We start from the raw sequence: 13955 nt of genomic DNA on the forward strand, positions 1-13955 counted from the left end.
CTCGGCAAGATCACGAACCCAAAGTCGCTCGCAATGGCAGGCAATGCCGTGCATGGCAGCTTCCGCCACTAGCATGTGAACACAATGTTATTTTGAGGTATCCCTATATAATGCAGATCATTTACCACAGCGTCATTACCTTCCAAATTAATGTAAGATATGGCATACCATTTTTTCTATTGACATGATTAAAGCAGGGGAGTAGTTGTGTGTGACAGTGTGTGAACTTTGAAAAACCACTTGAAGTTGTGATTAAATATAAACCCATGTCAATCATTACAAACAGAACAGCGTTTCTCTGATCAATCATTTTGTTTCACCGAAGTCGAGTGTTGAACGCACTTTTATTGTTTAGGTGTCAAATGTAACAGTGTCACCATTCAGAGAGGGATAAAGAGTAAATGGTCACATAAAAAAATATAAAATCAACAATGAAAATGGTCACACGGGGGAAGAGTCTGGTTTCCCGCGGCAACACAGATGTACAGCTGAGACAGTGTCCAGATCCAGATGTGTATGTGTTTGATTTGCATTTTTTTTTTCCACAGCCTATATTCATCTCAAACAAATAAGAGTCCTTTTTTTTGTTTGTTTACTAGCCATGCATACAGTTGACAATTCCACGTGTTGAGTCAGTGTCTTCATAGGAGCTGGCACTCTGAATACAAAATATTTACACTACCGTTAATAATTCTTCTTCTTCTTATCATTATTATTATTATTATTATTATCGTCATCGCCTTCGTCGTTACTATTTGTTACTATGAATTTGAATACTCTGAGCACATAAAGAATGGCATCAGGATGCTGGGCGCCGCGTTTTCCTATCGACACCGGAGGAGAAAAAAAAAAAAAAGAAGAAGAAAAAGTATGACAAAATGTTGGCATCTTCACTTTAAATGTCACCCATTCCTGAAAAGAGCTTCGGAGAGATCGTCTGTGGAGATATTCAAACACTGAAAACACTCTCATCAGGGTGAAGCAGTTAGTTATGTTACTACTCGGCAATCTGCTGTCAAGAGTCTCCCAGAGAGGAAAACAAAACATCACACGATATGTGAGAGATTCTGCTATGCTTACTATTATATGTCAAAGTGAGAAAATAGGAAAGAGGTGACTGCACCAATGTTTCAAGAAGGACACTGACTTTTCCGTTCCCTCTCCATTCCTTTTCGAACGACAGGGAAAAAAAAAAAAAAGTATAAGAATATGGAGGTGCTTTCAGGTCACCTCTTTGGTTCAGCCCTGTGATGAGTAGAAAAACCTCCCACCGACAACTACACAAACTAAAAATTGTACATACCCTAAAGCAAATACTCCTTAAAACAACTGGATACCAGAAATCTGTCATTGGGTTCGTCCACAGTAGCTACTTGCAACCGGTAACAGGAAATGCATCTCGGTGTTCTGTGCGAAAACTGTAATACAAACCAGAAGAGAACGTTTGTTTGTTGTTTTTACTCCCTTATAGCAGATTGTGTAACAACCTATAGAGTAAAGCTCCCAGATCTGTGATGCTTTGCTGACGACTCACTGTTTTTCTTGTGATTAAAAACAAACGACAAAAGAAAGTAACATAAGGCGAGGGCATGTTCCTTTTTGTCAAATTCTCTTGCGGCAAATTCCTCATTCAAAACGTATGCATTACTCACATGTCGTTATTAATAATCATGTCACTGTAAATGCTCCACTTAGTTAAAATCCATCACGTTCACCCACGAATTTCTCTTCCGTTTAATTGGCATGTGCATGTGTGTGTGTGTGTGTCTCTAAGTGTGTCTGCTGCTAGTCAAAGGAGCCGTCCTTCATGTGGACTTTTTGCCCGGCCTGTTCTCGGAGGCCCCGGGGGGCTATTGTATATTGCAAGAGGAGCAGCAGGGGTCATCCTTGTCGGGCTGAGCGGCGTAGTCCATCTGCCGAACGATCTCAGCGAACAGTTCGTCTACCATTGTTTTGCTCTTGGCCGAGGTCTCCATGAACGGGCAGCCCCACTCCTCGGCCAGGGCTTGGCCTTCGCTGGATGATACCTCCCGCTCGCTTTCCAGGTCCACCTTGTTCCCCACCAGGATCACGGGGACCTTCTCATACCTAAGGATGAACGCACAGGAAAACAAAACTTTATATATTAGCAGTGTGTACTTTAGCAAGCAGTGAAAAGAACTTTTGCCAATACACTAGTCAAGCCACATATTCTCCTTCGTGTGGAATTGTATTGAAATACGAATATCAGGTCATCCAACAGTGTTTCTTTCAGAGAAAACAATGCTTAATTAGCCTGCTTTTTCCTCCCTCTTCAAGATGGCCAGGCAGCATCACACAAAAGATTGATATGACAGTATGTATGGTACATACATACACTGAATCTGAGGTACAAAGAATAAGACAAAAAAAAAAAAAAAAACCCAATATACCATTACACCACCATTTTTATACAAATTTAAAATATATTTTCGAGCAATGGCCAGGGAATTTGGAGCGACAGTAGCTCAGGAGGTAGAGCAATCATCCAATAACCGAAAGGTTGGTGGTTCCCATCCCTAGTTTTTCCCGTTGTGTCACTGGGCAAGACATTTAACCCACCTTGCCCCCAGGTGTGTGCTCCCTGGTGTATGATTGTGAGTGAGTGATGTTGGTGGTGGTCGGAGAGGCCGTAGGTGCACATTGGCAGCCACGTTTCCGTCAGCCTGCCCCAGGGCAGCTGTGACTACTGAGGTAGTTTACCACCACCAGGGTGTGACTGTGTGAGCGAATGAATAAAGCATTCAATGTAAAAGGACTTCGAGTGCCTATGATAAAGCGCTATATAAAACCAATGCATTATTATTATATAAAAAAATGCCCATATGCTATAAAGATTCAAGATTCAAGATCACTTTATTGAACCCCACAGGGAAGTTATTTTGTCCAAGAGTCACGAGATAAGAAAAGAACACATATGAACAAGACATCCGACCACATTAACAAGACAAAGGCTCCATTAGCATGTTAGCATTTTAGCAGATGTTGTGATGCTGTATTTGCACAGCACTTGCTTTGAGCTAAACGCTGATGGCAGCGCGCTAACATGCTCAAACTGACGACGGCAACATGGTCATTTACAGTGCGTATAATGCTTATCGTGATTACCATCTCCGGTTAGTGCGCTATTATTGCTAATAAGCACAACACAAAACACAACTGGGGTCAAGTGGAAAATCGTTAGTTTTGCGTGATTTGACGATGCAGCAATATTAAATGTCAGGAGATCACCGAAGTCAATACAGGTCATACTGAGGTAAATGCCTTTATCAAATGTCACCGCAATCCTTACAAAACACTTGTCGACAAAATTACAAAATGTACAGGCTCATTGTGGTGCAAAGACAAATCCTCACAATGAGGATCACCACAGCGATTCATCCCCTGGGAACAATGAATGCTCATATGAAATAGGCAACACTATATGACCACTATCTCTTTGGCTAAAAAATCATCTGTAATCTGGATGAAAATACAAGCAATGTCTTCAACATACCTTGGTTTACTGTTACTACGAGTGCCTTTTATAGCAGGAAACTATATATTTTATTCCTGACAGAATATAATAAAAACAGTAGAAACAAACCAAAAAAGATACAGAGCAAATTTCAGGTACATAACTTGGTTTCTCAACATCCTCAGCAAAGTCTGAACATAAAAGTCATGTACAAGTAGTTCTGCCATTGGAATGACAATACAAGCCTGGACTATTTTTCCAAAATCATGCACACTGTGAGTATTTTAAAAAATCTCAGCATGCCCAAAGTAGAAAGAAAATGATACGTTTTTGAAAGTGCTTCTACTTTTGTGTACCCTTGGTCTTTGACTGCGGGAGGAAGCACATCGGGGACCAGGACGGCATCCTCTTGCTGTGAAGTGCTAACCACTGAACCTACCCAGCCTGAGCACAGACTCTAAAGCCTGACCCAGTAGAGGACAGGAAATGGGTACTAGAGCTGTGACCCCTGAGGGTAGGAAGTGGCCATAATCCTTTGAGCTCTGAACGCCCTGCCATGCTGCTGATGCACAACAAGTCACTAAGGAACTGGACTACTTTGAGGACAGCCAGAGGAGACGCTCAGTTAAATTTAACAGCCTTACTGCACTAGAGTTATTAAAAGGAGCAGCTGAGGCAGAGTTTCGTCAATATAATCACTACATCAGTTTTGATATTGGGGAAAATGGTGGGCGTCTAAGGCGGTTTGTACACATCAGAAGAGATAACAAGGCTCAGAAACATCAGAGGCACGGCAGTCCATGCACATTCACATCCAAACAACAGGTTGTTATTTCTTTCATCCTTATCTGTATACAAAGCTACCGCAGCAGCACTTTCCATCTGTTGGACCCATCGTTTGAACTGAGTTTAAATGTCTGTGCTCACGACACCAAGCATCATTGTCAAACCTAACCCAGGCACCCGCAAACACCATTAGGGTTTTTCAAATGATGCCCTTGCTTTATGAAATATACATGCTGCTAAATTATTAACACAGATAAAATATCCCCATCCTTGTTTGATATACTAACTGGTAAACAAGGGAATGGCTAAAACTGGGGGAGACAACGGTAGCAGCAGCAGCTGTCGTACATCCCCAGGTTGAGCCGCCTGAGAGTCTCTCAGAGGTTACAGGCTGCAGGTTTCGGCGTTAAATGAGCTTAAACTCGCCGGCTTTGATCTCTTCATGAATACATTTTCCAGTGAACTTTAATCTCAACCATCCCGTTCTGTTCACAGTATCCGCTCACCAGCCGAGAGGAACTACCAGAATTTACGAGATCTCAGAAGTCGGCGTGTGTGTGACCAAAAGTATGAAAGAGTTCCTCTTTGAGCTCGGAGGCAACTTGAATGAGAAACTACAAGTTGTGCATTCCAACATCACGGCGCTCAGCTATCATTCACTGCGTTCTTGGTGTCAATAAAAACAGCAAGGTGGTGATTTTCCGGATAAGTTCTCTGGACCACATTGAGTTGGCGGCGGGTTATTCTTGTCTCCAACCTAGAATTCCCTTTCAAATTTTGCTGAAAAATACCCGAAACGAAAAGTAGTTGTGATTGAAAGCCAGAATCTTTGCTTTTATAGCTCTATAGCTATAACTTTATTTTAAAAGACAATAATATTAATAATAGACAAGGGCTGCAACTATAGAATAACTCCAGCCATGCTCCAAACATACCTGGTTTGAGTGGCTGGAACCAACAATGCTGATTTTTTATTGAATAAGTAATTAAACAAATGATAGGTTGTTCAGACAGATATTTCAATGGATACAGATGCCTAGTCCACACAAATCTTTCCTCAGTGCTTGTCAGAGCTGCTTGCATGTGAAACATCGGACATAAAAAGAAAGAAAGAAACTATAATTATCATGGATGTCCTGAATCCCAGGAAGAATCCAAGTAAACTTTGAAGTCAAACTAAACCCTGGAGTTTTTTTTTTGTCAGATGTACATATGCAAGTTATGTAGCTCATAACAGCAGAAACACATCTGGAAGCAAAAGAGAGGGTCTATATATAGTGATAATAACAGAGGAGAAAACCAGCAGTCCCTGGAGGTGTGAGATGGTGGCTGCCACGGATACCAAGGCTCTCAGGGCCTCAGAGTAAAGGGTGTCGGGGACTCTGCGCCTGGACCCAACACCAGATGATGCAAGTGATTCTCGTCCGATTAACACGCAAGCATCACAAGACAACAGAGTCTAGAGTCTGTTTCTATTGCGTCACGAACAGTGCAAACAACATGTCACGGTTTAGCCGTCAGCTTGTGAGCCCAACGCCAAAGGCAATGGAACACTCTGACTGCAAACATCCATTCAAGCTCAGCCAGACACATCTTATCAATAATGCATGATGCAGATCAACTTGCACAGGCCATGCTAAATGACGGTGGAACCCGGCGGCCAGAGAGCTTCTGTATTTGACTCTGGCCAACGCCGTCAGGATGAGGAAGGAAGCGGGAGGACCTCAGTTTAGAGGCGAAATACTGTGTAACCGGTTTGGAATTCCCTGAAAATAAATAATCTGTGATTGATATTTCCTTTAAAATCTGGTGCTAGTCATGTGACGGCACTGGCCAAGAAACGCCAAAATGGAGCAGATAAATGAGTACTGAGCTTGACAGAGTGTACAGTCATCCTTGAGTCTGATGTACCATCTCCTTGGGGGTAATTATGCTGTCTGACACAAATTCCTCCTCTTGCGAAGGACGAGAGCGAAAATCGGAAACGCAAAGTACCATCTTGCGGGAAATGTGTTCAGATTGATTGAGTGGCAGTGGCTTCACAGACACAAGTATTATAACCATAGAACATGATCTACAGTAAGTGGCACAATCACCTCATCCTCTGACCTTACCTTGTGTTACCTAGATATTTCTGCACTGACACAGTAATGCTGCAGCTATAAAAATCTCACTGGACATAACAATGATATGATATTCTGTCCGGATTTTAACATTAGTTTAAATTAGAATAGAATGAAGCATTTTTCAACTTCACATATTAAGATAGGTACAAAAATATGCTTAACGTTGGCGAGCCGCTTCTACTTTTAATAGCAGATATTGTTTATTGACCATTTACACCTAGACATCTTGTCGACTGTTCTTTTTCATAATTGGTTGTTGTTTTCTTCTTGCTTGTCATTATCCGGGACAACAATTCCCGGATAATTTCAGTCCATGATGAGTTCATATAAAAGTAGTGTGACATGTTTGTTGTTACTTAACTGCGGTACAGTCATGCGTGACTCTGGTGAGTGGCATTGTGGCACAGTACTAGACTTCATGCAGTTTGTAACATTAATGAGAAGTCCCAAGTTCTACCCAAATACATAGCATGAGTCACAGAAGGAACACGCTTTGTACTTTTAAAGACACACTTCAACGGCATAGGGTTGCAAATTTAAAGGGGGTGTGATTCTTACCAGGGCTAAAGTGTAATAAATTGTTTTGCTTCCAGTTGCTACATTAGCTCAACTACTGTTTTACTCAGATATGGCTTAAGTGTTGAAATGCATGACTGTTCATAAAGCACAACTTGAGAAACATCATGGCTCCCTAGAGGTTTTTATTCCCCTTTGAAGCTGGCGAGACCATGTGGCGGAGGTGGAGGCCCGGGCTGTAATGTAAGTGTATACAGTATAATATAATACGTACAGTCAGCTCACTGAAGAACCTGCCAGCCGAGCTGCTGTCCTGGCTGTTCATCTCCCGCTGCGTTGTAGCTTCTGTTGCAGCTGAGAGACTTCTTTATCAAAAAGGTCTTTGATGTGTTTACTGGGGATGGCTCAATTGTGTGCAACTGGATGATAAACTGACTCCCCAGTTGTTTTATTAAATCTTCTCAATTCACTAAGCTCGATAAACTAACATCAAGTCAAAAACAACAACTATGTATTTGGACATTTGGATATGAGTAACAGTATTTTAAGTTCGCTGATTCCTTACAATATGTGCAAAGCAAGAGTCAGTAGCAACTGTAACCCTAACCCTAACCTTTGTAGGCACAATGGTATAATAAAAAAGTCAGTGGATTGCCAAAGTTGTTACCACCCACCCAAAGACGGAAGTAGACGTCCGATTTTCCAAACAATAGTCAGGAAAAATGTAAACCTCATTCATTTTACTAAGAAAAAGTTATCAGCAGAATTCATCATCTGGAAACCATGAATGTCTTGGTCAGTTCTTAAAACAATTCATCCAAAAAGTGCCAGCATATTTAAGTCTAAGGAACCAGTGGACTGATCAGTCAAGTGACTGACACTGTCCTACTGCGACCTTTTTGAGGGAAACTTCAAGTCGTGACTCTCAGGGCGCAGAAACATCTTGTTGGTCTGCCGTAACAGCAGCAGTCTGGGTAGGACCTTTGACACATAATTCTGAACGTTGAGTAAACTGTTAAGCAATCACCTGTGACTTTAAGCCTGGTTCATTTCTCCAGGTTTCACAATAGATAAAGACACTGACGACAGAGCTTTTGGGTCTAACTGAGAGCCTGCTGCAGTATTTTAATCGGTTAACATGTGAAGTCTTGAAATGACCATTTTAAATTCTGTAAGCCTTAATGCAGCGTAAATACAAGCAAATTGTCATGCACCAAAATCACAAGTATAAGGATTAAAACTAGGGTTATTCACTGAATGAAAAATAAAATACACATGTGTGCAGATGTCGCAGCATCAACAACATAACTGCAGGGCAGCAGTGCTAACAGGGTCATTATGGCAGCCTGTTTCACCTCCTTCTTCTTCACTATCCTTCTATTTAAATGTTCCGTGAAGGGACCAATCACAACACGGCCCTGGTGTACAGTTAACTGCAGCTGAAGCGAGGAGCGATGAGGTTCCCAGCCGACACACGCAGGCCGGGGCATAATCATGTGCAACCGGCGGCCTCCGTGCTAAGGCCTGCCTGCAGTGCTATCACCGGGCACTGATAGATGCTGACAGGGTTCAGAGTGAGTGCAACGCACAGCAGAGCCTCTGACCTGAGCGAATGCCAATATGGCCATGACGGGTCATCTCTGTTTTGGCAGCGAGGGGGGACGGAGAGGCGAAACTACAGGGACAGTCTGACAGCTGAGGCTAACACAAAATCACTCCTCATATAGACGCCGACCACAATGTGACACAGACACCTGTAAAGATTACAGCCGTCTCTTTCTCAGATGGCCCAAGGAATATTCCACCCTTTGTCTAATGTTGCCCCAATTGTTGTTAGTCTTTTTGGTGCATTTATTTCCTTTTTCTTTTTGTCTTTTCCCATTACAGGTAGTCTTTTCAATTTCAACACACTGCCCTTCAACCAGCTAACGGAACATGTCTGGACTTGTTTCCTTTCAGTTGTGGGTCTTCAGAGAGTGACAGCAACAGTCTGTCTTCTTACAATCAGGGAAGAGAGAAAGCTACTAGCAAAACATAAACAGCCTTGACACTGCTTCCCATTATGAGCAACTGACTGCACATAAACGGCTGATTCATCGCCTTCTATCAAGGAACTGTTGTGCAAGTGCCATTTAGAGTTGTCTGTGTTCTATCCTTGCAAATAACCAAGGATCCAGAACATAAGATCATTACGGTTTGGGGCATAATTTACACAATATTAGCACCACAGCAGATGTAAAAGTGTTTACAGTATGGGTTGCAGAAGCAGGATTCTGTTTACACTCACGTTACTCACCAGGACACACTGTGGGTGTTGTTACGGTTTAACAAGAATTATGAATGCATTAAAATTTGAAAACTATACTCTTTCCATAGACTAGCCGGTAGTCCTTTTTCTGTTATGTGATGGATATCTGAATGCCATTTGAATAAAGCATTAGCTGCAGTGTGTATACCTTCACCCGCATACATGTGTGCTCTCTCACGTACACCTACGAGGGCAAACAGAATGAGGACATTTAAAAACTGCTCCAAGGCATTAACAGTGATCAAAACCTCCACAGGGAAGCTTTAAAATGACCATGTATGCAGGAATCGTTTTCAGAAGGAAAGGAATCTCTGAATGTGTGTCAGTTGTTTGTGTTCTATTTATTCCTGACCGTTCATCTGATGGGAGGTGTATTGATGGGGACCCACTTTAAGCGCAGTTTTTGTTTTTGTTTTTTGTGAGCATTTTGACGTCAGTTTAATGTATTTCCTCGAACAAAGCTGCGATCGACACAATCCGAAAGGGTGCCGGACTATTTTTAGGAAGTGTCAGAAAGATGCAGCTCAATGAATGTAACTCATATGCATGGATGTGGAATCCTGAAATGCACTAACAATAACTTAACCAGCAACAATCTATGGGAATTTGAATCAGCAAATATCTGATCAAAGAATAAAGACTCAGTGCCTGCTTTGCAGTTATTACTACAAGACTAGTGTTGTGGGTGTTTCTGGCAGCATTAAAAGTATATTATATCTTGTTAAATACAAACACAAGATACACTGATTTACGTTTCTTGCATTTAGCAACAAAGAAACTGTGACCGACTCACAGTTTGGGGTTGTCAGATGTGTTTAGAAATACAAATGTGCTCCCTGTGGAGGAATACAGAATTTAATGTGGAGTGTATTGTGCTGACAGTGGTCTTTCACATTTTGTTGCCTTTTGCAAAAATGCTTTTTTTCCTCCCCACATCTTAAAGACAGCCTGCCCTTGGCCGGTGAGCATCTGTCGAACTATTTTTTTTTTTCAGCGTGTCGCATCACTGGCTTTGGTTAGACCACCATTGCCGTTTTTGTCTGATCATTCAGTGGGTTGAACCCGTGACGAAGTGAATCAAGTGAGAAAGATCACTTTGACTGGTGGATCGGTTCGAAGAAGCAGAAGGAAGTAAACTAAATGAGCACACAGAGGGACAAAAAACACATAGAATGTGTAGACCATCTGATCAGTATGATTGTGGAGAGGCCAGTTATAGTTTGAGATTTGTAGCTTTTCCTAGCTTCCTATCCTCCTAACTAATCTTTTGGGTTTCCAGGTCTTACGTTCAGAATGTATGTGCATTTGGTTTGTGGTGTGTTCGAGTGCAAATTTTGATGCCACACTCTGATCTTTTTTTTGTTTTTTGCAGGTGGTTCTTTGCAGTGAGTATGGTGTGTTGACATTATTTCTATGACATGGTAAGCGTAGAAAGTGGATGTTCTGCATGACATCCCATTAATTGCGAAAGAATTGCATCTCGCCCCCAGTCTCAGTTCAGACGTGGCAGCGTGGTATGAGTTGAGTTTACCATACAAGGTGCACTTAACAACCTTTCAGGAGCAAGAAGACCCCTTATATCACAGCTGTCTACGGAAGCTCTTCATAAACTTCCCGCATGTTTGAAAAGTGAGCAAACAAACAACAGAGCGAAGCGTTCCTGGTCTTAAACAAGAACCTTCCACTGAAACGTTTGCGCTGCAAGGCCAGGTCAGCTGTGTTTATGTCGAAGATGCCGAAGCCTTTAACGCACAACTTTCACATGGAACAGAAAATGTCAAAAAAAACACACCGCACCCTGCTATTCAGACCAAACTCCGTCAGAATGAGGGTCACAGCTAGCTTATTCATGACCTGACATTTTTGTAAGGAAAGTTCTGACCGCGGAAAAGCCCTCGTGATGTGCAGGAATCTGAAATGAACTTTTGTGTGGGAGTGCGATGTTTTTGCAACAGGAAAAAAAATTCCGCTGTGATGTTAGGAAAACGCCACCAGACCCCGGTGTTGCGTATGAAATCACGGGTTTCGTCTGCTATGTGAGCGGCACGTAGAACATACATAGAAACCCTCACACACACACACACACACTGCAGACTGAACATACCTCTTCCCATTCTCAACTCATGCAGGGGGAAACATGTTGGCCTCATTCTTTCATCTGGAGCCACGTATTTATAGGACTGTTTAGAATGGGGAATTTGTCTAAATCCAATTAAAAAACAATAACAAAAAATTAACGTGGAACAGAAATCGTCAAAGTCACATTAAAGATTGAAACACAACTATGCAATATACGACTGCACTCTCCTTGTGCTGGGCATTACCTAAAGTAATTAGCTCTATCAGTAAACAGTAAGAGCTGTAAGCTGATTTTAATTTGCTTCTTCATTAGACAGCCTTCTCTCTCTGGAGCCTATTGGACTCCCGCAACTGACTGTAACACATCCGCAGACGGCTGCGATGACTGATGAACCCTCACAGCTCGATGCATGCCTCCCGCACACAGGGGCCGAGCTCCCAAACAAGGGGGGCAGCCGGCAACGATTATTTAAGCAGCTGCATCTATGACACTGCACATCGGGGCCCTCGCTGGCATGATCATACAGCTCGGCATGTTTGCACAGTGCATTCGCCCTAGAGCAAAGCCAATAACACTCCATGCATCCTCAGCTAACCCTGTCCCGTGTATCAATCGGCAGCTCACAGCTCTGGCAACCTCATATCTGGATCATCAGGAAAACTTCCTGATGAACTCGTGCAGACCGTTAATTAAAAAAAAGCACGGTCTCTCCTCTGCAGAACTGAACTCACGTTAATGTGCTCTCCCCAACCCTACAGTATTCTGTGAGCGGTGCTTCCTCGAAGCTCTCTCTGCAGAGCCTCTGATGCACTGAATCCTGGGTATTCCCGGGGCTGGGTGTTTCGCAGAGGTTGCAGCATCCGGGCACGGTGGACGTTCAGAGCCACATATTTTCAGCTTGGCAGATCACAGACAGTGTATGCCATGAGTAGAGATCAGCACCGTTGGACTCCGACTCTGAAGTGAAACATTAAAAAGTCTGTACATACTTTTAGATGTGCTGACAGCAGAGAGGGGATCTGCCATCCTGAGAACTGTGGGTGAGACCTGGCACATCAAACTACAATAGACATGTGCTGTAGTCTGCCCTGGAGAACCTCCACTCAAGCACAGTCCTCAGACCTCAGACCTGGCCTAGGCCCGTCCTGAAGCCCACATTAACACACTAACGTGTGAAAAAAATAATCTCCAACATCCACACTTTCACATTTTCACCAACCTTTTCACTCTAATGATCTGATCCCTCATCGGCTTTATGTCCTGGAAGCTTTGCTGGTTGACAAGGCTGTAGACCAGTATGAATCCTTGGCCGTTTTTGATGTACAGGTCCCGCATGGAGGCGAACTGCTCGGTACCGGCGGTGTCAAGGATCTCCAGCACCGAGGGCGAGGAGTCCACCTCGATCTCTTTGCGGTAAAAATCCTCTATGGTGGGGTCGTATTTCTCAATGAACGTCCCGGTGACGAACTGCACGGTGAGGGCGGATTTCCCGACCCCACCGCTGCCCAGGACCACCACTTTATACTCGCGCATCGTGGATTAAATCAAGTCGTAAGGTGTCGAGTCTCCGCGCGTCATTGACATGAACTCAAAAAACCGCTCCCGCACCAAATCACATTCACCACTCGCGTCCCATTTTGAACGGGCTGTCAATAACACGGTCTTGCTCGCCGCTGCTCAGCTATGGCAGAGCACAAAGAAGACTCGGTGCCCCAAGATGGATTTCATTGTAGAAATTTTCCCCCCCATGCAGGCCAGACACTGACAGCCACACGAGCATCCGAGGTCTGCAAATGTCCAAAACGTGCACAGGGAGGGATAGAATATCGGCCGGCGATGTGGACCGTGCGGGTTTTCATCTGCTTAGCTCACCCGTCTCTGTGCATCATAAAAAAAATAAAAAAAACAAACTTGCTCCATCGAGGACAGTGGAAAAACGCTGGCTGGCTTAACCCAGGAATGAACTGCAGCCGCAATGTATTTAAGCTGCGGGTCGCCACGGAAAAACAACACAAACTAAAGCTGCGCCGGCACCCAGTTACAGAACTTGCGTCTCTTTGTTTCTTTTTCACCATCTCTGGCATGTCTCCGCTTCTCCCCCGCTCTCCTGTGAGATCCCAGCCGCCATACTCTCGGGTGGAGACCCACGGCCGCTGCGTAACCAGCCGGTCCCCGCTCGGCTCCCGTACCGAGGCAAAAGAAAAAAAAAAAACCTCCCGCCCCTTTTGCTCAGACGGATGTGCACACTGGCCAATGGCCGCCTCCGCTCTCTGTAAACCTCACCCGTTCCTGAATGGGAGCCGCACGCAGGCAGCCAGTGAGATTCAACGGTGACATTTCCGTTCATGTGTTAAAATTCCCATCACTCGGTTGCCCCAGTGACATCCAAAGAGAGCTCAGCCAATCGCAGAGGCGGCTCGAGGATGTGTATCCAAGAGGAGGAAAAAAAAAAAGAAAAAAGAAAAAAGAAAAAAAACATGCACCGGATGCTGTTGCTATGGTAACGCTGCATTTCGTTGCCGCTGCCCAAATCTGAGAAGCTGCTTAACCCTATGACCACGAGTTTCATTTATTGAGCACTATCAATAGAAAGAAAACAATATTAATGGTTATGGAAAATTACTGTATTTATGATTAATAATTTTAAAAGACGATGAGCAATTC

At 43.5% G+C, this 13955-nt stretch overlaps 1 protein-coding gene across 1 annotated transcript; it reads right to left on the bottom strand.

Moving 5' to 3' along the window:
• Window positions 1-325: 325 nt before the first annotated feature.
• LOC125017290 (ras-related protein Rap-2a) lies at window positions 326-13645 on the bottom strand. Its single transcript, XM_047600215.1, has 2 exons — window positions 12511-13645; window positions 326-2088 (listed from the first exon to the last, which is right to left on the bottom strand). The coding sequence occupies exons 1-2, from the start codon at window positions 12822-12824 to the stop codon at window positions 1851-1853; spliced, it is 552 nt and encodes a 183-aa protein (XP_047456171.1). The 5' UTR covers window positions 12825-13645; the 3' UTR covers window positions 326-1850.
• Between the last annotated feature and the right edge of the window lie 310 nt (window positions 13646-13955).

The sequence above is a fragment of the Mugil cephalus genome, chromosome 12 (genome assembly GCF_022458985.1).
Source record: "Mugil cephalus isolate CIBA_MC_2020 chromosome 12, CIBA_Mcephalus_1.1, whole genome shotgun sequence".
In the NCBI taxonomy this organism is placed as follows: Eukaryota; Metazoa; Chordata; class Actinopteri; order Mugiliformes; family Mugilidae; genus Mugil; species Mugil cephalus.